General features: G+C 39.3%; 1 protein-coding gene across 2 annotated transcripts in view; it reads left to right on the plus strand.

The window, feature by feature from the left end:
- lrch4 (leucine-rich repeats and calponin homology (CH) domain containing 4) overlaps positions 1-20468 on the plus strand; it is a 65238-nt gene extending 44770 nt beyond the window's left edge. Inside the window, exons 7-18 of one of the 2 annotated variants that reach the window (XM_023279002.3) lie at positions 170-272; positions 1092-1201; positions 1297-1349; positions 5616-5768; positions 6123-6191; positions 6381-6435; positions 6548-6611; positions 8621-8722; positions 8808-8902; positions 9425-9562; positions 9966-10043; positions 20123-20468. In XM_023279002.3, coding sequence (XP_023134770.1) covers positions 170-272; positions 1092-1201; positions 1297-1349; positions 5616-5768; positions 6123-6191; positions 6381-6435; positions 6548-6611; positions 8621-8722; positions 8808-8902; positions 9425-9562; positions 9966-10043; positions 20123-20272 — 1170 coding nt within the window. In that variant the 3' untranslated portion in view covers positions 20273-20468. Of the gene's footprint in view, positions 1-169; positions 273-1091; positions 1202-1296; positions 1350-5615; positions 5769-6122; positions 6192-6380; positions 6436-6547; positions 6612-8620; positions 8723-8807; positions 8903-9424; positions 9563-9965; positions 10044-10377; positions 14867-20122 lie in introns of those variants that run through there. The other variant, XM_023279000.3, reaches the window with a different exon arrangement.
- Positions 20469-21731: the final 1263 nt, after the last annotated feature.

The following is a 21731-nucleotide window of genomic DNA, read 5'->3' on the forward strand; positions in this document are numbered from 1 at the left end:
GACTTCATTACATGTGGCTCGAACAGACATCAACAGTACTTTATTAATGTGAAAAGAAGAATAATAAGCAGCAAATACAAATGTAGATTAACCTCCTCTATATCCACGGGTCTATAGTGTTAACTATTGAGTACAGGTCAATGATCCAGTGACTGTGTCATGTGTTCAGTCAGCAGATGACTTCTCAGAGCGTTCCCTCCGCATGGCTGAGGTCAGCAGAGACCAGAGGAACCTGGAAGAGGAGAATAGATCTCCTTTGGAAGCTAACAAAGGTGAGGAAAGACACGTGCAGTAAGTCAGTGTTTGGATAATGTGAAGTATATGAAACAAGCAAAAAGACAATGAAGGTTGACCTCTACAATAAAACGATCGTGGTATGTACAGGCGATAGACCCTTGATCAATAGCAATAAGAAGATAGATCCATAGAATGTTTTCAATAGTTAAACTCCAAGCGTGCTCCATTCTTGACTGATAACAACCAATAATATCCTGTGATAACTGAACTTTTTCACCCACCGTCACACTGCCCCTGGCCTTAACAGCCATGGGCATGTGTCCTCCACCACCCACAAATTACAAATGATGCTTCTCAGCATCAGAACAGGCTGCAGGAATACAACCTGCTCTGAGTGCTGACAGTTTTAAAGTTGGGGTGCATAGAGGCCAATATGGAGTACCAGACTAGCTATATAATCCTCAGTACGCTAGCTTCACCCTGGCTGGCTTCCATATGCCTCCAAGTTATTACTGTGTTGTAATGTGTGTGTAATCAATGTGGGGTGATTCCATTATTTATACTTTATTACGTTGGTAATTGTTTTATTTGTGTGTTTTTCATGCTGTTTTAACATTAAAATTATATGTGTACATTGATGAGTAGGCTATTGTGGTTAAATTCAAATTAAACCTTTTTAAAATAGGTATTTAAAAATAATCAATACTTACTGATATCATCTAAAATTTCATGTTATTTTATCATGATGCATTTTTCAGCTGTGTTGCTGAGGCCAAAGTAAAATATTGATCCTGCCCACATTTCCAGCAAGAAAAAGTTTCTGAAACACATAGCCTGTTGTACTCTGTTTGCAGTCAATGGAGAGGCTGAGCAGGTGGACTTCATTGACAGCAGTGTGACAGAAGAAGAGGAGGAGGAGATCAGGATGGATCCATCTACACCTGCTCTCACAGCACCTTCTCTGGTACCAGTCATCTACACACTGATTTAGCATCTTGTTTAACATGTCATGTCATGTCTATGATCAGGAAAGTTACTGAGTGTGTCCTTTATTTTCAGGAGCACAAGGAGGGATCTTCACAGTCCCAAACCCAGGACTCAACAACGTGCCGGTAAGTTATGTAAAACATACTGTAAAAGCTTTGCACAGCACTGCTAATTATTAGCAGGACAAACTACAACACAGGAATTCAGGTTTATAACACAACACTATACAATACTGGATGCAAGCGCAGAACAAGAATATCGATTTAAGTTGCAAAATAGAACCATCAGACTCAATAGAGGAGTATTGATTCACATGCAAAACAGGTAAAAGTCCTAAAGAGTAATGTAGTGTAAAACATAAACCAAAAATTTTAATTCTAGGAATTACTTTTTGAGCCTGAAAGTGGAAGAGACCACAAATCCTTGAGAGCAAGTGGACATGGATTGGAGAGTTTCTAGTTACAGCAGATGGTGGAAGAAGTAAAAGGTGACTGAAAGCCATCGCTGCCAGTTTGTTAATCAGCTTGAAGGAGGGATGGGAAGCAAAGAGGTTTATAAGAAATTGGGTCTCAGTTTTCCATATCACTATTGGCAGTGGACTCTAGCACTGACCTCCACCAAGATCTCATTTGTTTACAGGATTTGTGCCAAAGTTTACAAGCATATCGGAAATGCATTTATATATCACCTTTAATTCTTCAGCTGGTTCTGTGACAGTCTTCCATTTTATAGTTTTTCTGTATTGATAAGACACTGTTCCTGAAAAAATAGCACACATTTCCCAACACACTGCACACTATTTTTTTATTTGAACACAATTCACAAAGCACTGCACACTTATGTCAAAAGCGCACTTTATTGTGAAAATCTGAACTTTGTTTTCAAAATTAAGACACACAAAGCAAAAGTAGGACACTGCACTGCTAAATACAAAACACTTCTCTCACTGTTTTCACATGAAGTGTAAAAAAAGGATACAGTGCTCAAAAATGACAACTTAAACACAAATACATCCTATAAATAAATCAGAGGGGGCCGCTGCAGTGCCTGACTACATTACAAAATATAAATAATGTTAGACAAAAAATATAGAACTGTATTGTACATAGTACAGTGTGCAAATATTTACACCACGTCTACATCAATTTTTTCAGCCTGGTCAGGCCACAGGACCTCATCAACATCACAAGCTATGTTTTCTCTGGCCAGGCAACGTGGAAAGAAAGACCTAGTGTGTCTGATCCAGCCCTGACATGCATCAACAGAAACATCACCACATGCCAAGACCATTGAATGCAAGAGCTTTTCCCAAAGTATGGCTGCTGCTCATATACCTTCCACCTCCATGCAGAGAATTCTTCTTCTATAGGATTCAGAAAGGGAGAATATGGCGGCAGAAAAACCACAATAACTTGAGGGTTCATATTGAAACATTCCCAAATCAATAGTCCTCTATGAAAACTAACATTGTCCCAGATGTATTTATGTGTATCATCAGAATCCAACTGAAAAACTCTCTGGAACAAACACATACAAAACAGAGAAAAAGTCAGTTATGTACACTTTCTGTAATTTTACTAGCACTTGTGAACCAGAATTATGCATTAGATTTTTTACAGTATTCTTAGAACATTTCTGACTGCTTGTATTGTTACAGTATAGACATGTCACTGAAGTGACAAACAACATTTACATACCATGTAAAGTAAACCACAATAAATCTGAAACCATTTACTTTATGTACCATCCTTACCATCTGCTGACCTTAACAACAGATTGCATTCTGAACAGCTAATTCTGCTTCCCAGCAGGTTTTATAGTGTGCACTTCATTGGCAACAGTGTTTTCAGTTTTGACCTGTCGTGTCTTCATTGTGACAGCAGTGTTGGAACAGTGTCCCAATTCTGCTTCCTAGTGTTCACTTTTTGAAAAATGTGTGCTATGAGTAAAAAATGTGTTCAAATGAGCAACAAACGTGTTCAGTCTTTTGCAAAAAGAGTACAAGGGTTTTGGAAACTGTGCAAACCATGAATAGTGTTCAAGGTTTTGACAGCAGAGTCCTGTTTTTGAGAAATGTGTGCAGTCAGTTGGTGGCTGTGTGCAGTGAATGGAATTTAGTGTCTTATCAATTGAGAAAAACTAATTGAGCAGTGTGTTTGACTGAATGAAGACTGTGTACTCCGTCGCTCCAAGTGACACAGTCAAAGCTTGATCACTTTTTCTGTCTTTTCCTTCTGTGTTTTACAAGGTCACTTACTGCGTATTTGAAGAGCTGGGAAAAGTCAATAAACTGAAGTTCCCATTACTTACAGTTAGTCACTCACTGGGCCTCAAACCTGTATGCTTTTGGGCTCTGTTATCTCGGAAAGTTAACAGTGCAGACTCACTGACTCTGTCTGTCTTGACGAATGAAACAACTCTAAGAATTATTGCATTTTTATTACACATTCTATGCATATACAGACCCCTCTCACTTGTCAACTGGGTCAAAATTTCTCATGTTAAGATTTTGTAAGACGGTGTAATACTTGTATTACACTTGATTGTATTTTAATGTCAGCAGCAGCTACGTTCCACACCCGTTTGTGCTGAAACCCGGCAGGCAGCTTTCATTATTCTGCCTTGTTGTTCCATAACCAAGATAACTACATTGTTGAGGTTCAGCGTCCCAGCAGCCCCATTGGCTACATATGAATATGTGACACACAGTCATTGTTCTCACTGGTGTAGCAAGCTGAATGATTTATTGTTCTAAATCTTTGTGTTTTATTAGCTGTACTTAGACCACATTACTTACATTCATTGAGTGCCCAGGCCCTCATTAAGCCTCATCTACAATCCATGATTTGAATTTGGTGACTGGACTGCCAGTGTGCTCCGTCCGACTGAGGAAGGGTTGAGCACTGTTGTTGCTTGAACAAACGGATGTTCCAGATCTTGGCCTTCAGTGCTTCCTTTGGGACCTCTAAAAATAGAATACAGAAACTCAAAATGCAAATTCAACACAGTTTCTTAACAGACGTTTACATTTCACATTTTAATAGATGGGCTCTCAGTAGTTGTGTTTTCCATGTGGTTTTATTTTAACCTTCCAACCTGAAACACTGCCTTTGTGTTCTTGGGCATTTTTAGCTATTTAACACCCTTGACTATTGGAAACTTAACTTGACTTGCACAAAACTTGAATTGAATGGATTATTTGAGAGCCTGTTTCACTGCCTGTTGAGATTGACAGTTATACTGCCACAAAGAAAAATAGATTGACAGACTTTAAATTCTTTAGGCTTTGTGTCCAGTGACTGTGTGACCTACTAAAACAATAATATTCATTCAGTTCGTTACAGCCAAGTTGTGTTAATGTCATGAAACCCTTGTAAAAAGGCTTTTTTCATACACTGTAAGAACTTTTATGATACATTAGTAATCATACATTAGGCTTAGAAATGAACATTTCTAAAATGTATTTTTTGTATCTGGCACAGTGGTTCAGGGATGCTGTCTGTGATCACAGGCAAAGCACGCATTGTTTTAGTCTGATGTTAAGTTACTCTTCAACAAAATGTCATCATACCCCACCTATATAATTTTAATGTAAACAGTCACATACTACTTCACTACTAATTTAATGGTTCTGGTCACTAGGTTTTGCAGTTGAGAGTATGTGAATAGTCTGAACAGTTATCTAAAATTAATAAATCAGCAGCTGACAGCACTTGGTAAAGGTAAAAAAAAGTCCATGTCTCATTTGAAATAGATGGGTGTTGGCTAAATTGTGAAAATGGATGCAAAAGTAATGGTGAAAAGACTGAAAGTGAGTAAATGCTTGAGATTGCTTGAAGTAGCAAACTAACACTGAAATGACAGCTAAGTGAATAAATGTTTGACATTATTAACTAAAAGTTATGGACAAAGTTGAACGAGTTACCTAATAGTAGTGGACAAAAGGTTAAAAACCATAGAAGCAGTGGGTAAACATTTTGAACATGAGAGATGGTGTTGTTGAAGGGTTACATCATCTTGTTCATCTTGCAGGGCTGTGGATGTATATCAGACAGAAGATGTTGAGAACCACTGCCCCAGAGGGTCCAACAAGTTCAGAAAATTTCTATCACAGCATACTTATCTCAAATACCAACAGCAGAGCTGGCAGTAATTGTAAAACCACTCTTGACCTTGTAAATAGTTTGACAAAGAAACCTCACTGAATCCATTTACAGCTGCAGCTTTTTCCGAGCTTTTAGCCTCGTCGTCAGCCACTGCACTTGTCTCTTTAAGATGAGTACATAATGTGCGACATAATACAGAGCAAACTCCACCTGATGAGAAAGGCTGTGAGGTGTGAGTCTTATTTGCTTCAACTCAGTTATCTCTCTTTTCTCTTCATTTCGTAGATCCAGCCTCCACGTTGAGGTGGGCCCCCCGTCGTCCGCCTCCTCGTCTCCTCTGTCACCCTCTAGCCCCACCCTGGAGGAGCGGAGGAGGCCTGGCACACTGTTCATCTGGCAGGAGAGGGAGCGGCTTCAGCAGCAGAGGGAGAAGGCGAGGTAAGCAGATTCTCATTGAATATGTAAATATTCTAAAGGCATGATGAGACACGACAAGTTTCAGCCGTGCTCGAGTAGTTTACTTTGAAAGACAGACTGAAGGTTCCATCCACTGTAGTTTACAGCTAACAGAGAGGGACTCATTTGATGAAAGAATGGACTGAAAGCAGACATCACATGACATTACCAGCATGAATATTACTCTGTGCGTGCGAGCTTTTGTCAGTTGTCATGTGTCTGGCAACTTCTGCTCCTCTCATCCAGTAAGGACCAGCTCTCTGTCAGAGGCTACTCCCTTCTGTCTCGCTCATATCTAATTATACACTGTCCATGTCAAAACTTGTAAATTTGCAGTTTGTTGAAGTCATCCACCAAAACAGGAAGTCATGTGGCCTCTGCACTACAGACGGGAAGTAGCTCATGGTAAGTAGGGCCTTTAGAACAGATAAACACACGGAGAGCAACAGCAGACACATCTGTTTAAGTTCTGCTCTCTTTTTGTATTTCCTCAGCCCTTCTCAAAGTAGAATTGGAGGGAAGAGGGTGTGGAAAATGTTTTTTTTTTTTTTTTTTTTTTGCAATGGCTGAACTTTGGTGTTCGTCTCCCCCTAGTGGTGCATCACCAGAGAACAGCAACTCTCACTCCGGCTTGCGGCACCGATGTGCGGTGAGTATCCTTCTTCATGCCTTCAGTGGACAGAGCTGAGGAGAACACAGAGATGTACACCTGGATTGTGTCTTTCTACTTGTGTAAATAAGGACTGTCTTATTTTTCTTAGAGTGCTGACCAAATGAGCACAGCGACCCCTTCAGTCCTTCTGCAGCGCTCCAGCAGCAGAACAGGTACAACACACATGATCCACAACTAGGTTTTACTAGAGAAAGACAGGTTTATGTGAATGTAGCTTAGCATATTTAGTAGTCATGTGTACACAGTTTCAATATGATTTATCTGCAGATGTTATAGCCACAATTCACATAGGCAGGTGGTTATGTTTGTACATGGAGATGACTCAAATATAGTTTGTCTAATTCTGAATCAGAGCCTATGTACAATAAACTGCAGGAAACCATGGGAACAGCACTTTAAAGACTAGTTCCTCTGAAGTATACTTCAGAGGAACTAGTTTGTAAGTGTTTCAACCAGTTCTACACCTGCTGTCATAGCCTCCCACCTTCTGCATTCTACTGTGTCCCTGATCTCTTCCTGCACCTTTTATCTTACAGTTCTTTTTTAGTCTCAACACAGTGAGTTGCACAAACAGAATGCACACAGCAATTGTCAGAAGACAGGATCAAACTGCCTACTTTGCTGTCTCTGCAAACATTACTTAGGTGGCGTGATTGTCAAACTGTTGGAAAATTCACTTTACCAGTCAGCTTACTAGTGAAAATAATACATTTGGTTCAACTGCCTGTAAAAACATCCTCAACATAAACGATGATGATTTAGCTCAGCCCTTTAGTTTTCCTTTGGAAGAGTGAGCAATATATTTTGAGGTGTCCTCATACAGAAAAAGTAACTCCAGAAAACATGAAACAGAGTGGCGTCTAATGGTAAATTTTCTATCACTCTTTTACTATTAGTGCTGGATATCAAACCTCAGTGCTTTTTAAGTACCAATGAATTGTGTCTAAGCCGAGCACAGCAAATCAAGCACAGGAAACATTACCACGGTATCCACGAATAGTAACTAAAGTTTCAGATTCCACATCTCAGTATGTCTTTTTTAACATCTTCTTTGGTTCATGTTATTGTAGATTTTATTCAGGAAGAGTTCTTGACTATTTTAATCTTTTCTGGCTATTCATGTTAAGAAAACCCTGTTTACCACACAATTCTACCTTGACTTTGGAGACAGCATAGGAAAAATTGTGTATTATTCAAGGTTAGTTTTTTAGAGCTTTCAATATACTCTGAACATATTCTATACCTCTGGCATATTCAAACCTGAAAGCTCCAGTCACAACTATTAAATTGAGTGTAATGGATTTCTATTATTACTTTGTTAAGGATTTCCCGTTGCGATAGCGGCATGGCATGAAGTGAGCTCTTCCTCAGCTGCTTACTGACGATCACACGATTGCAATCCTACTACAAATCCACCCCTGCCGATTTATACATACAAGGAACAATTAATTAAATTGTGGGGGTGTTTGATAGCCCCATAAACAGGGGTTATAGTCCCCGATGCACCGGCCCGGGTTCAATTCCAGCTCACGGCCCTTTACTGCAGGTGCATTCTTCTCTCTACTTCTACCCTCCTGTCTGGTTCTCTACTAACCTGTCTAATAAAGCCAACAAATGGCTAAAAAGAACAACCTTAAAATAAATAAATAAAAAATATGTGTAGCAAGTTTCAGTGAGGATTTGTATTATGTAATAAAGCAGGCCTTGTTGGTTCTTTTGGTGAATTGTCCATTTTAATGACAGAGCTCGCCTTCCGATTTGCAAGTGTTCCACCAAAACAATTCCCCTGACACTGTGTTTTACAGGCACTGTCGCTGTGCTCTGCTTAGCATCGTCCAAGATGGTTGTGATGGCTTTAGAGAAATACAAACAAGCCAGAGCATTTTTTCCCCCTATAGCAGAATAATAAGGTACAGTCAGACCATTTTCCTGTGCTATAGAGATAAGTCTGGCATTGTGAGACTTATACATACTAGAAAATGTTCTTTCTTAAATGTGACAGTACAAAGTGGTGCAGTACCTACACTTAAACCCAAGGTTTGTTTGCTGTGTATAATTTTGACAGCCTCTCCTGTCTTGTTTTGCCACATAAACTCCATGGTGCTGAGGCAGTGTATCTGTTCGAACACATTTGTAATTTTGACCTGAATATTTGCATCAGATGTCCCATCCTCCCAAAAGACGTCCCCTCCTCCTGGTCAGGCCCAGAAGCCCAACAGTTTCCTGTTTCGCACCTCCTCCCGCACCAACGTCAAACCCACAGGTACACGGATAACACAGTGTACACAGTTTAAACTTCTATTCACTGTTTTGGCCAAGTTAAACACAGTTGATTGTGCTTTTGTCAGCTGTCTTCAGTCTTGGTGAGTCTGGCAGAAGTGAGTCTCGCACGACGCTGCGTTCACCCAAAGAGGAGAGACCAGACATCACAGAGTTACGCAAGGTGAACCACACACACCTTCAAAATATTGCAGTGTTTTCAGTCCCACCATATGATGTAGTTTCATGTATTTATTATAGAATAAGTGTGTGGTTTATGTGAATAATGAACTAACCTTGAGTGGCTCTGATGTAATTTTTTGATCAAAACAAGTTTACTCTTAGATCTCATTCTAAAGTTCCTCTCACTGTCAGTACATTTATTGAAAGCTGTTAGCTGATTATTAAAGCTGTGTGAGTGAAATGTATAGTTAAATGAATGTTCACTGTGTGGGAGTTCTTTGCACATATTCCACTGTCCTTTTCAAGCCCTCAGGTTCAAAATAGACAACACATATACATATACATATACATATTCTGTTGTTACAGATGCATCAAAATATTTCTGCCGTATTTCCACACAAGTATGCCAAGCATCATTACTATGATAATCCTGGGTTTCAGTGGGTATAAATACAGCGTAAGAAGCTTTTTCATGCTGACAGGATCAAACATCTGACACAACACACTGTCTGTACTTCCTCAGACTCTGGAGTCTCGGCTGAAGATCAGTCTGCCAGAGGATCTGGGTGAAGCTCTGTCCAATGGCACTGTCCTCTGCCAGCTGGTCAATCACATTAGACCCCGCTCCGTGTCAATCATCCACATTCCCTCCCCTGCAGTGGTGAGTCTGGCAGTCTTCAAATGAGCCATCACTTTCCCTACTTGACAACAGTCAGCACAAAAAACTGCAGATTATGTCTTGTTGCTTATGTTTTGGATTATCCCATATCAGACAATATTTTTGGGAGAGTTATACATTTAATTCAAGTGGTATTTAAATAATGACAAGCACAAATAAATAAAGTTTTTGTGTTAACGAAAGAATAAGTAGTGATGTACATTTTGCATCAACAGCAGATAAACAGTAGCAGATCAGAGGACATGGAGGCTTCATATGATGAAATAATAAATAGAAGATATTGAGACTGAAAGGCCAGCTACCCTTTGTGGACAAGGCCTCAAAGTTCAGTCTCCTAATCCCAATGTATTTACCTTAATGTTGACATGTAATTTTTTGTTTTCAGCCAAAACTGAGCTTGGCAAAGTGTCGATTAAACGTGGAGAATTTCACTGCAGCTTGTCGCAAGCTGGGAGTCCCTGAGGTAAAGACTATTTCTTACTGTGATTCTCTCTTTCCTGTCTTTTTTTGTACAGCTCATAGATGAGTTTGTATACTTTCAAACAAAAAATTAAATGTATTGATGCAGAACTTTGCTGTCAGCTTGAGTTGTGTTGCTGTTTGCCTTGTCAGGACTGGACTGATAACGCAGCTTCATACTGAAATGGATCACATTTTCATCAAAAGACAATATTAGTCCAAGCCTGACTCTGCTTCATGCCATTCTGCACTTTGTGGTTTTGTCCTTTTCTTATGTCTAAGTTTTAACAATATAACTACTTGTATTTTCTTCCTGTGTGTGTGTCTTCCCTGTCCAGACTGAAGTGTGTGTGTCCTCTGATGTGCTTCTGTATAAGCTGCCCGCTGTGCTGCGCTGTGTAACGGCCCTGCTGGCCATGGAGAGGGGGGAGATGGTGGAGGAAAGCTCGCCTCGCCACTCCTCACCTACGTCTTCATCGTCCTCTTCGCTGCTGTCCACAGACTTCCTGTTCTTCTACTGTGCAGCCATGGCGCTGCTCTACGTCCTCTACTGCTACCTGCTTACCTAAAGCGTCAGCACACAAAATATACATACTGCACGTTTATCTGCTCTATACACAATCTGAACACACAGAAATGTCACAGCTTGACACACACAGCTGCTCCTACAGCTGTCATTTAAATAGTGAGTTAGGTGTGTGCGCTCGGTACTGACTGTAGAGCTGATATATTAAGACTTGCTGCACTGGTTGGAAGTCTGACATAGAGATAATTCAGCAGAGAGCACTTCACCAATGGAAATATACTGTATGCGAGCAGATTAAATGCCTTTGCCTAGTTTAGCCTTCACTCATGTTTGGAGAAGATAGAAGTTTTTGTCTGAGTCAGAGCTGCTTGGTGTCAGAAAGTCTCTCACTGGCTGAGATGTGAGTGGATGGAACAAAGGAACCACATTCTCTGTTGAATCTCCATCATATACTATAGTTGATTTTCTGAAGATGTTGCGGACACTTAATTACACAGCATGCAGACACAGAGCATTCTCATTCATTTGAAACTGTGAAACTAAGTCTTTAAGCCCTTTTAGCTCTGGAGTGTTTCACTTTATTTGCTAATGTACAGGAACTTTTTAAGTGGTTAAAGTTCCTCCAGATCATTGTGATTTGTGTTTCCATAGTAGGGCCATGGTCCCAGGGAGAATACATGAATTAGTCCACTTATGTATCAAAACCAGGACAGACTCAGATCACCTCTGAATATTGTTCTCTGTAAAACTGGACAACAAAGCCTGGAGTTTGTTGGTCCATCTGTCTTTAGATGTTTTGTGATCCATGCAGCCAAGAACCTCAAGTAAGAAAACCTGCAGTTGCAGGTTTTATTGTTGATGGTGATGATTGAGAGCAGAATGCTAGGCAAGGCATTATTGGGCAGGAAAAATGGTGCTCATGTGTCCTCTTTTAATTTAACCAATCAGCATGGAGACCTAAATAGCAGCTTGTCAGGGCCGCAAAAAGTTCGTGCCACCCTAAAACAGTCTGCAAGTTCCTGCAGCAGAAAACAGCTCAAAACTGGAACCTATTTTAGATGGTGGTTCTTCCACTTGAAACACAAGCAGGGGAACAGAGTTCTTCAGCAAGTTCCTGTGGCACCTCAAGTTTCACCAGCTAGTTCCAGACTGTCTGCTGTTTGATGATGAGCAAGTGGTGTACAGTGGATTCATCAGAGCGTTTTCACTGCAAACAGCCGCCTGCTGCTGAAGCAAGCACGACTGATGAGTGCTGAGTGTGAGCAAAGCATTAAAGAGCTGTAAAACCTAAACAATGAGCTAAGGTGCAACAAACTCTGTAGAGCTGACAGCCACAGTTGGGTGATGAGCCGTCACTGCCAGCAGCACCTTTCACTTTATACACAGTCAGCAGAAATATTAAAGTATTGATCAGTGCAGCTTTGAGGCTCAGTTCTGTCTCATAGTAATTACATTTACACTGACAAAATAAAATACTTGGATGTGAAATGCCTACAAACAGACCAGAATTGAACAATTTTTAAGCATGTTGCAGAAATTAGAATTTAAAGGGAACCATTAGTTCTGCTGGTTGATAATATTGTCTTCTCCATGGTAAAGACTGAGATCTGTGAATGAATAGAGACTCGATGAGGCCGGTTCTGAACAAAACTCTGTGGAAGAGCAAATAAAGGCCAACAGTAACAGTCCAACTTCAGTCGGACTGTTACTGCTGACTGAGTCTTTTCAAATTGCAAACTAGCTATCCTGGAAACAGGTTCTAGCTGGATGGATTCTTTAGACAGAGACTGTGGTTCTTTAAAAGATTTGGACTCAACCACTGACATTGTTTGTGCCTAAAGCAGTTGTCTGAAAGACAGAAGCTGCTGAAATTTCCTGAGACAGAGCTGTGAATGTGGAATGTGATTTTTATTTTAGCCTGAGACAGATGCAAGTTCATTAAATTTGGAGCCTGGATGTTAAATGATGCTGTCAAGAGTGATAGACAATTGAAACAGGTCTGTTACTGAACTGACCACTTGTTTTCTGAATGCTGTGTTGCCTGGGAAACAGCAGGGGGCGATGTCGCTGCATCTGCCCTTAAGACGGTACAAACCCCTGCAGGAGGTTGTGTGTGTAAAGTTTTTTTTGCTGTCTCTGGTCTGTCTGATCGGCTGACTTCATGTTTGTATAAATGTAAACAGCTTATTAAATTATTGCTTTTTTTAAAATTTATTTTGAACTCTGTTCTGAACTCTGTTCTGTCTTTGGTTGTTTTTGATTCTGTGATGAAACAGCAGAGGCGTCACTAATTTAGTTAAACCTCTTAGCCAATAGTTTTAGAGCCTCATAAATCTTTGTGAAATCAGTGTGAGTGCCTTAAATCACACACACGGGTAAATTAAATGTAATCAATATTCAATTATTCCAAGTGAAAATAACATTGACAGTTTAAAAGTTTCCTCCTTTATTGGATTGGTGAATATCCGTTTCCCTTGAGGCTACGCATCTGACGGCCTCTGCTGTTTCTACCACATGCTGTGTCTGGCTTACTGCTCATAGAAGGTCAATAACTGCAACTAAACACAGATTAAATTCTCATTACCATGCTTATTTGACTGATGTGGGGCTTGAAAGCTAATATCAGTAGTGAGATTTGGGGGATTCAGGCTGCTAAAGTCCTGAAAATCCAGAACATTCAGCATTTCTGAACAGAATGTTAACTTTCTCAATACTAAAACTGCACTCCAACTCAACAGCATGAACTAATTAAGAGTTCTTCATATTAACAAACACATTGGTCATACTCTGCTCAGTATATTGAACAGGACTGACCCTCTGAACATATTGAACCCCAAATTGTTCAGTGTTAAATGGGCAAATAACCATATTAGTAAATTATATGAATAGATTGTGTGCAATATATAAATGACCAATAATTTGTCTTTATCAAAGCTAAACTCATTGCTATGAAATGCTATATAATTCTAATTAGGGCTACAACATGTTTCAGCAACAATATTACAATTTATGCATTGCAGGAAGAAAAATGAACTCGGAGACATCATGCTACAACTTTTGCCACTTGATAGAAAAATTAAAGCAGCATGGTTCACATTTTCCATGACTTATCTACAGGAAAAGACTGTCTGATAGAACATAACTTACTCTGATTTAAGTGTTCTTAGATACACTCTTTCAAATAAAGTGAAAAAAATAATCTGATTTTGTTGACTAAACACAATTTCTGGTGTCTTTACCAATGTTACACCATATGACAAAGGTTCCAAATAGCTTTTTTTAAAGTTATTTTTTATTTTCTATGCAGATGTTCTCTCCCACAGAATCACCCCAGCAATTCTAGAATAACCAGTTAATTCCAAATAGTCCAAATAAACTCAAGTCATCTGGTGAAAAGTATTATAAGAAAAACAAAATATCCCATTACCAACATCCTAGTATTGTGCAGCTCTAGTTCCAATTTCATAATTTAATTGGAGTTAATTTTTAAATGTGACCCATGATGATGGAATTTATGCAGTGTCACTTTTCGTGACAGTGCCGTTTGTATTTGTAGATGTCCCCAGCCTTTACACAAGCTCAACAGGTACTAACAGGTGTAGCGAGTTAGCTGAAGCTACAGACAATAATTCTGAATCGTGCTGCTTCTGTAGCCTAATGTCAACTGTTATTTAATTGTAATTGCAACAGTAATTGTTAATATGAAAATGCGAACAATGAAATAACATTTGAGAGCAATGAGCTGAATCGATAAAGTACCTTAAATTATTTACATAAATGATTGGCTCATGTATATATTGTATACATTATATTCATGATTATTTCCTAAAATCAGTTTTATTCATTTAATATTGACCACTATTGGAGATCAAATGACAATAGCCATTCTGTTAAAATTGCAATATAGATTTAATGACTGATGTAACAAGGTTTTTAGCACACTGGTTCTTTTGTCCATCCTCAGTTTCATGTCCACATCTGTGCTGTTGTCCAAAGGTTCGAATGCCCACTCCCTCCCCGTGTTTGACAACTTTTTATTAGCCTGCTGTTAAGATGAACTTTATACTGTTTCAATCCAAATGTATATTTTATAAGTGAAACTGGATAAGCAACACACAGTAATTCATTCACTGACGTAGAACAAGCTATATTCATAACTATGTTAGTGGAACAGAATACTGCTGTATTTTATATTTATATAATACTCTTGTATTATTAAGAATGTTTTTTGAGTTTATATAAATCTATATGTATTTTCTTTTCTTCCTGCAGGAAAGAAATGATTAAAAATACAACCGCGACTCTGTGTTTGTTTGCTTGCCTGCTGTTGTGCTTTTGCTTATTTAAACAAGAACTTTAAATGTGCTCAGGGTATCTGCTGCCACCACAATATACTGGAATGAAGGAATTTTTTGATTATTGAAAATTTCTCATTTCATCATCATTTAAAGAGAAATTTTAAAGGTGACTGTTGATATTTTGTATTTTTCATATATTCTATATTTGTTAGATCCCATGTTCAGAACATATCCAACTATGAATGTATTCCACTGACAAGTTCTGTGTATCAAAGACTCATGTCTCATTCAGTGAGGATACTTAAAAATGAAAAACACTTCTATCGAAACCTTTGCGGCCTCATTCTGAGCTTACGTTTGCCCTCTGTAGCCAATATGGAAAACACACTCTCTTTAAAATATCTTTTTATTGCTTTAGTAAAGACTGTATGTTTCAATTCCATATTGACTGTTTGTCAAGTAAAAAGGAATCACAGTTGAGTGATTTCCTGCCAACACACTGTGAATATTGAAGCTTCTCATGTGAGAGAAGTTTTCCGACAATAGGAGCTGCACATTTTGAACCCAAACTGACTCTTTTTTGCAGTGCTGTGTCCTTTGGGCGACAGAAATCTCAGTTCTACACATATATTTTTTCTTTAACTCAGTACCTTCATAAGATATTCTGAGTTTAGCGCATCAAATTCAAAAGGAGAAACTGCCACAGTCACTGAGAACCTCAGTGCATCACTCTGAAGAAAATAGGACTTGCACTTCATCTAAAGTTTTTTCAAACAGTATGTTTTGGTTCCTCCTAAGCCCCAGCAGGGCCACGACCTGGAGCTGACAGAGGCTGCAGATGCTGATCAGTACTGAGAGATGGACTAATCCATATGGCTTTGATCTCCCTGTGGGAACTTTTCACAATAAGAGAAATACACAATAACACCAGTCATATTAACATTCAGCAGCTCACTGATCTAACAAACTTGGTTCTCTCACACTGATTCGGTCTTAAAGTCAGTTCCACTATACATTCAGACTTGATGAAGTGAGGTGGATGTGTGAGAGGGTGTGCAGATAGCCTGATGTGAATACTCTCCTGCCCTGCTTTAACCTCCTACAAAGCTTCCTGTGCACTCTCCAAGCAGCAGGTTTACCATCATAAATTCCAGCTGGCCCGTGTCGGAGCAGGTAAGTGTGCTGATTCAAGGTCAGCGTGCTGATTCAAGGTCAGCGAGGCGGCAGAAATCAGCCTTTAGGTTTGTACCACGCCGCTGATGAGTAGCAGCTCAATACACTGTGCTGTGGAACAGCAGTCTGCCTCCTGCTCACACACATCAGTGCATGTACATTGTGTTTATAGAGTTTCAGGATGACCAGTTAATCAAATAATCAGGACAAAGTCGCAGCACTGATTATATACTGTAGATGGAATCATTTCTTAGAAACATACCAGGAAATGTTGCCTTTTATGGCTGAATGCCTCTTTGGTTTCAGAGGCCACTGAGGACAATCCAGAGGCCTGTTTGAGTCTGTAAAATGAAAATAGCAAGAATCACTGCAGCACTCAAGTCCTAGAGGAGTGACTTCAAATCTATTCAGATTTGTTTGAAACTTACAGGATAGGGTAAGATACAGTAACAGCACTGGGTTAGATTAACCTCTGTGGGCTCCCGCTCATATCTTTAGTACCTTGTTTTCCTGGAGGTGTCTCTCGACGCTGATCTGTAAACAGTTATAAGGCTGTCAGACTGAGCTTCCCCACAGATCAATTCAACTCCATCCAAAGATAAAAAGTAAACCTCTGATTAGTGGTCACTATAATCAAATATAAACTGCACTTGTTAAGTCTACTCAGATCATAATTAATGACATTAACAGTTAATTAAGAACCAGTTAATAACCACTTCTAAATTACAACAGCATAATAGAATTCCTGAAAATCAGTGATGACTTTTGGTTTATATGTGCTGTCCTAAGATTTTCCCCCTTTAGTGTTAGAGTCGCCACTTTATTTATTTTCTTTATAGACTCCAATGTCTTTCAGAGACTGCATTGTGGTGACTCTGGTATTCATTAGTCCATGAGGTCAAATCCTATCATTTGTGACCAAAAACCTGTGGAACTCATTCCCATCAGCCCCAGCTGGACTTACTGACATAACATCATCATGCTGATGTTTAAATCACACCTAATGCAAAACGTCTGTTTGTTAATAGACAGGGTATATAATGGTTATAATAATATAATGATGACGGTGAGCGATCAGCACCGAGAGGTGGCATTCAGGTGACAACATTAAGGTCAAAGATGCATAAAACACTCTGAATTCTAAGTTGTGTCTTAAGTGATGTTTTCATTTAAAAAAAAAAAAAAATTACCTGGTTAGAAATTCTGAAAATGGAATCTCCTACATGCTCATTGAAAAACCCAGAATCTATGAAATATTTTTTCTTTTGCAAAGTTTAACTTCTGAATACAAGACATTTCCTACATCACTGGAAGTCCACCTTCAGTGTCTTTGCAATGTGAAAGGTTTCCACAACACACATGTGGACGCTGCCTATTGGAGCAGCTCTGGCTCCAAACTAGTTGTGATGCTACAAATGCTACTGTACTTTCAGATCAGATATTAGGAGAACACAGAGAAGCTAAAGAATCTGAAGACAGTCTGCTAGTTTCACATGGTGAATAAACATGCAAGACTGGGAACATTTACCAGGACACATTTAGTGGATGAGGACACCTAAAATCTATTTTGCAGTTCAATCACAGAATATTTAATTGTAATACAGACTTTTGTCCGATTTCATCTGAGAGAATTTGTTTCAGCAGGTTGAATTTCACTAGAAATATATGACGGTGTATTTTGTATTGCATTATTATCGGGGTCATTTCAGCAGGTGAACACCATGTTAACCTGTTCAGAAGAAAATTTGCTGACCATGTTCACATTGAACTATAGTCATTTGAATCACTAACCAAGATACAGACTTGCAGAATTCATGAACACGTTTCAAATGAAAGAGATACTTCATTAGAAGTCAGATCAGAGACTTGGCTAGTTCATTAAACATCACAGGTTTTTTGCTTTCCAACTTAAGTGAGCATGTGTGTTTTTATTTCGATCCACTTGGATGCTTGTTCCAAAGGAAAGTGGCAGTAAGTCTGATTTAATGGGTTTTCATTTCTAGCCTGGAGGCAATAAACACTAACATTTGACAGGGTGCGTGGATGCTTCTGGTATCTGTTGTATATGAGATTGAAATGGCATGCTTTGCTAAAGAATGCCGCTGAGCCTCTCTTATAAATGTGTTAACTCTTTAACTCCCTGGTGCCCTCTGCATCCACACATTAAGAGCACTTCTGGTGCGTTTCACAGACTGTAACTTCTTCATCACCAGTCATGATAATTCCCTGTGATGATAAACAACAGAGTCCTGGAAACTGACTTACCACAGTACATGGGATGTGGACTTGATTGTAAAAGTGTGTACAGTTTAAATGTTTGTGGAATGTATCAGAATATTTTTTATATATTGCCCAAATTATTTCTACATCATAGATCTGGGGGTTTATAGTTAATGTAGTAAAATGTAGTAAGTGATATCATTTAAAGCTAGGAAAAGCAGTATTCTTGTGGGCTCGTTAGTCAAAATATTCAACACTAACCCTTAGAATACTATTATTCAAGTAATCTGAAAGGAAACTACACTTCTGCACCTGCTTGTGGCTTTGATTTGAGGAGTAGGAAAATCTGACCCATGAGAGGACACTTCAGCCAATCATAAGGCAAGAAAATTTAAATCATCAGCATAGTGTCTCATAGCCAGGTCCAGTCCAGACCCAAGTGCTGTGTCAGTGCTGGAGAAGGGTCTAGCTGTACTTTATTATCATTCTACTATCAATGGAAAAAAACACTCTGGCTTGTTTGTATTTCTTCAAAACAATCACAATCAACTTGGTGCTAAGCCCAGGATGCAACTACAGTGCTGCTGCAAAAGGGTGACCAGGGATTGTTTAGGCAAAACATCTGAACACAGGGAGTTGAGCTCTGCCATTAAAATAGCTAACTCACTGGGGAAAAAAACAAGCAAGAATGCCTTACTGCTTGATCCAAATCGGAGGTTGCTGTTTCCCATAGTAAAGGGAATTTCAAATGCTGTAACTTACAGATACTAAAAGAGAGAGGAGAGAGCTGTGTGAAATACGCAGAGGAAATCACAGACTTAAACCCGAAATCTACATCTGGTGGCTCATAACTATTTTGGCCTGCTTCCATGCGCCTATACTCATCTGGTTGGAGCAACTGAGGACAAAGAAAGAACAACTGCAGGGGAAGGGCTATATTTGCTTCCCACTAACACCCTGATCTTGTAATTGTCAAGTGAGGCCATAGTGACATCTGTGCAGTGCAAGTCACTCTCCTGCTGTTGGTACAAATTTGTTTTAGGTGTGGTTAATCTAGCTTTGCATGTGTAATGGAAAAAGTGTAGAGTTGAAAAATTCAACCAAGGCTGGATGATCCTGCTTTTTTATTTATTGATTGATTTTTTTTTCTTTATGTTCTTTAGCCTTAGTATTATTTATTTTCTGCCTATAAATATATTATGTTTATTCATTCCTTTCTAGCTTTGTAAATATTTGTATATATTGTGTTATATTTATTTTTATTACTACTATTTTTTTCCTCTTCTTCTTTCTATAGTTTTTTTATTTTTATTATTCTCTCTCCTTATTCCTAGGGTGACAACAACAGCCGAAACCAAATTCTTTGTATGTTGTGTACATACTTGGCCATTAAAGCTGATGCCGATTCTGATTCTAATTCCTTCTTTTCGCAGTCGACTTCTTATGGGCTTCAGCATGAACATCAGCTTTTCTGTTACAACAAATGTAACTTTTCTACAGAGATTTTCCCATTTATTCGTGTTTTAAAGTGGAGAACGTTGCTTGTGTTGCCAGCACTGTCAGTCAAATGTAGTCAAACCACCACCACACAGTCCTGATGGAGCCGATTAGTGAGTTTTTGACAGTTAAACGATGAATAAATAATAACTATGGATATTTATCTTCAGCTTTAGCTTTGATGCTGTTAAGTCAGTAGGGAATATTTAATGTTGTGGGAGAATCAAGTTTTCAGGGATTTTTAAGCTGAACGTATATAGAAGTTTAATAAATATTATCTAACTTGAAAGGTGAACTATTTAGAGAAAAAAAGATGTGCTGGATGTTTCTTACTTGTATCTACTCACACCTCCTTCCTTCTTCTCCCAGGACACCTTGTGTTCTCCTCAGCTCATCATGGAGGACGAGGGGCTGAGCCGACTGGCCCAGACAGTCCAGGTATTGATCAACTTGGTGGACGGCTCCCAGCGGGCCCCGAAACAGGAGACATTCATGGCTGCTGGCTCAGCACAGAACTAGCACCACTACGCTGCATCTGTAAAAATTTCACAATAAAGCGATCCATGCGAGGGCCAGTTTTTTTTTTTTTTTTTTTTTTAACCATTCTTCATGTTTGACGTCTCTTTTACATTGACTTTACAGTTAGCCCTACTGTGTCCATATTCCAAGCATCAAACACATAGTAATGGTTGAAATAAAATAAATCTGTAAATGCCTCAAAGCCTTGTCTTTTTTAGGTCTCATGGTAAAGATTAAGTGACATAAGTTACTGGTAATGTCATGTGTATCACCATTATTTGGGCTTGGAGATCACATGACAGAATTCTTTTTTGAAAAAGACCATTGCTCATCTCTGCTGCGAGTAACACAACCTACCCAAAACTTTGACCCAACTGCTTGGAGCTGACTTGATTTAGGGCTAATTTTGGTGCCAGTTTTTGACAAAGACCAAGAATGCAAGGAGTATCAAAGTCAATCCTCGTATTTAATTTTGCACATTTTTAGAATTTGCTTCAACTGCAAAGTGCATCTGACTAAGCCCCATGATGATGAATTAGTATGTCCCAACAGTTTGCATATAGTTGGGACATACTACTTCATAATATTGAGCCTTAAACTTGACTGTCATGCTGTAGTGTGTCTGTCACAATCTGTAGTGTGAAATGAGCTGTCATCTGCCTGTGTGCTCTTGCTGGATCGAGTTTGTTTCTACTCACACAGACACCGTAGCGAATGTGGGTGTTACGGGGGGAGCTGGGGAACCCAAGCGCAGACTCACAGAAACTGACAGACAAATGAATAACTGAAAGAGATTTATTTCGCTAAATAACTAATCAATACAGGAACACAGAACTGAAGAACCAAACCAAAACTACTAAACTCTAACAGCAAACTCTATGAATATAAAAACGGAAATCTACAAACTGAACCGACTTAACCAAAACTAAGCTAAAGAGGGATACTCACAAAATGGGGAAACTGATAACCGAGGGGAAAACAGACTAAACCAAACCACTAACAAACACTATGAATTTAAGAACGGAAGATCACTAAACTAGAACTAACAAAACTAAGCAAAGGAGGAGTACTTACAAAAATGGGGGAACTGAACAGAAGGGGTAGGGAAGCAGGCTCGGGGAATCTGGGGTGAACGGAGATGAGACTGGAGCTACTGGCTGGGGACAAAACAGGGCTAGCGAGAATCCAAAAGAACAACTGAGTCCAGGGTGAAGGAAATCCAATGGAGGTGAAAACAGAGTCCAAAAACAGAGTGCAAAAACAGAGTCCAAAAACAGAGGGCATGTGGGTCGATGATCCGGCAGGGAGTGAATGAACGGGCAGAGCTTAAATAGGTGGAGGTGAGGTGGAGAACAGGTGAACGGTGTGAACTGATTGCTGCAGCTGAAACTAATTGTAGCAATCAGCAAGACAGAATGCAGGCAGGTGAAGCAGGTGAAGCAGGGAGCAGGAGGGTGAG

This window comes from Amphiprion ocellaris, chromosome 23, assembly GCF_022539595.1.
Source record: "Amphiprion ocellaris isolate individual 3 ecotype Okinawa chromosome 23, ASM2253959v1, whole genome shotgun sequence".
NCBI classification, from domain to species: Eukaryota; Metazoa; Chordata; class Actinopteri; family Pomacentridae; genus Amphiprion; species Amphiprion ocellaris.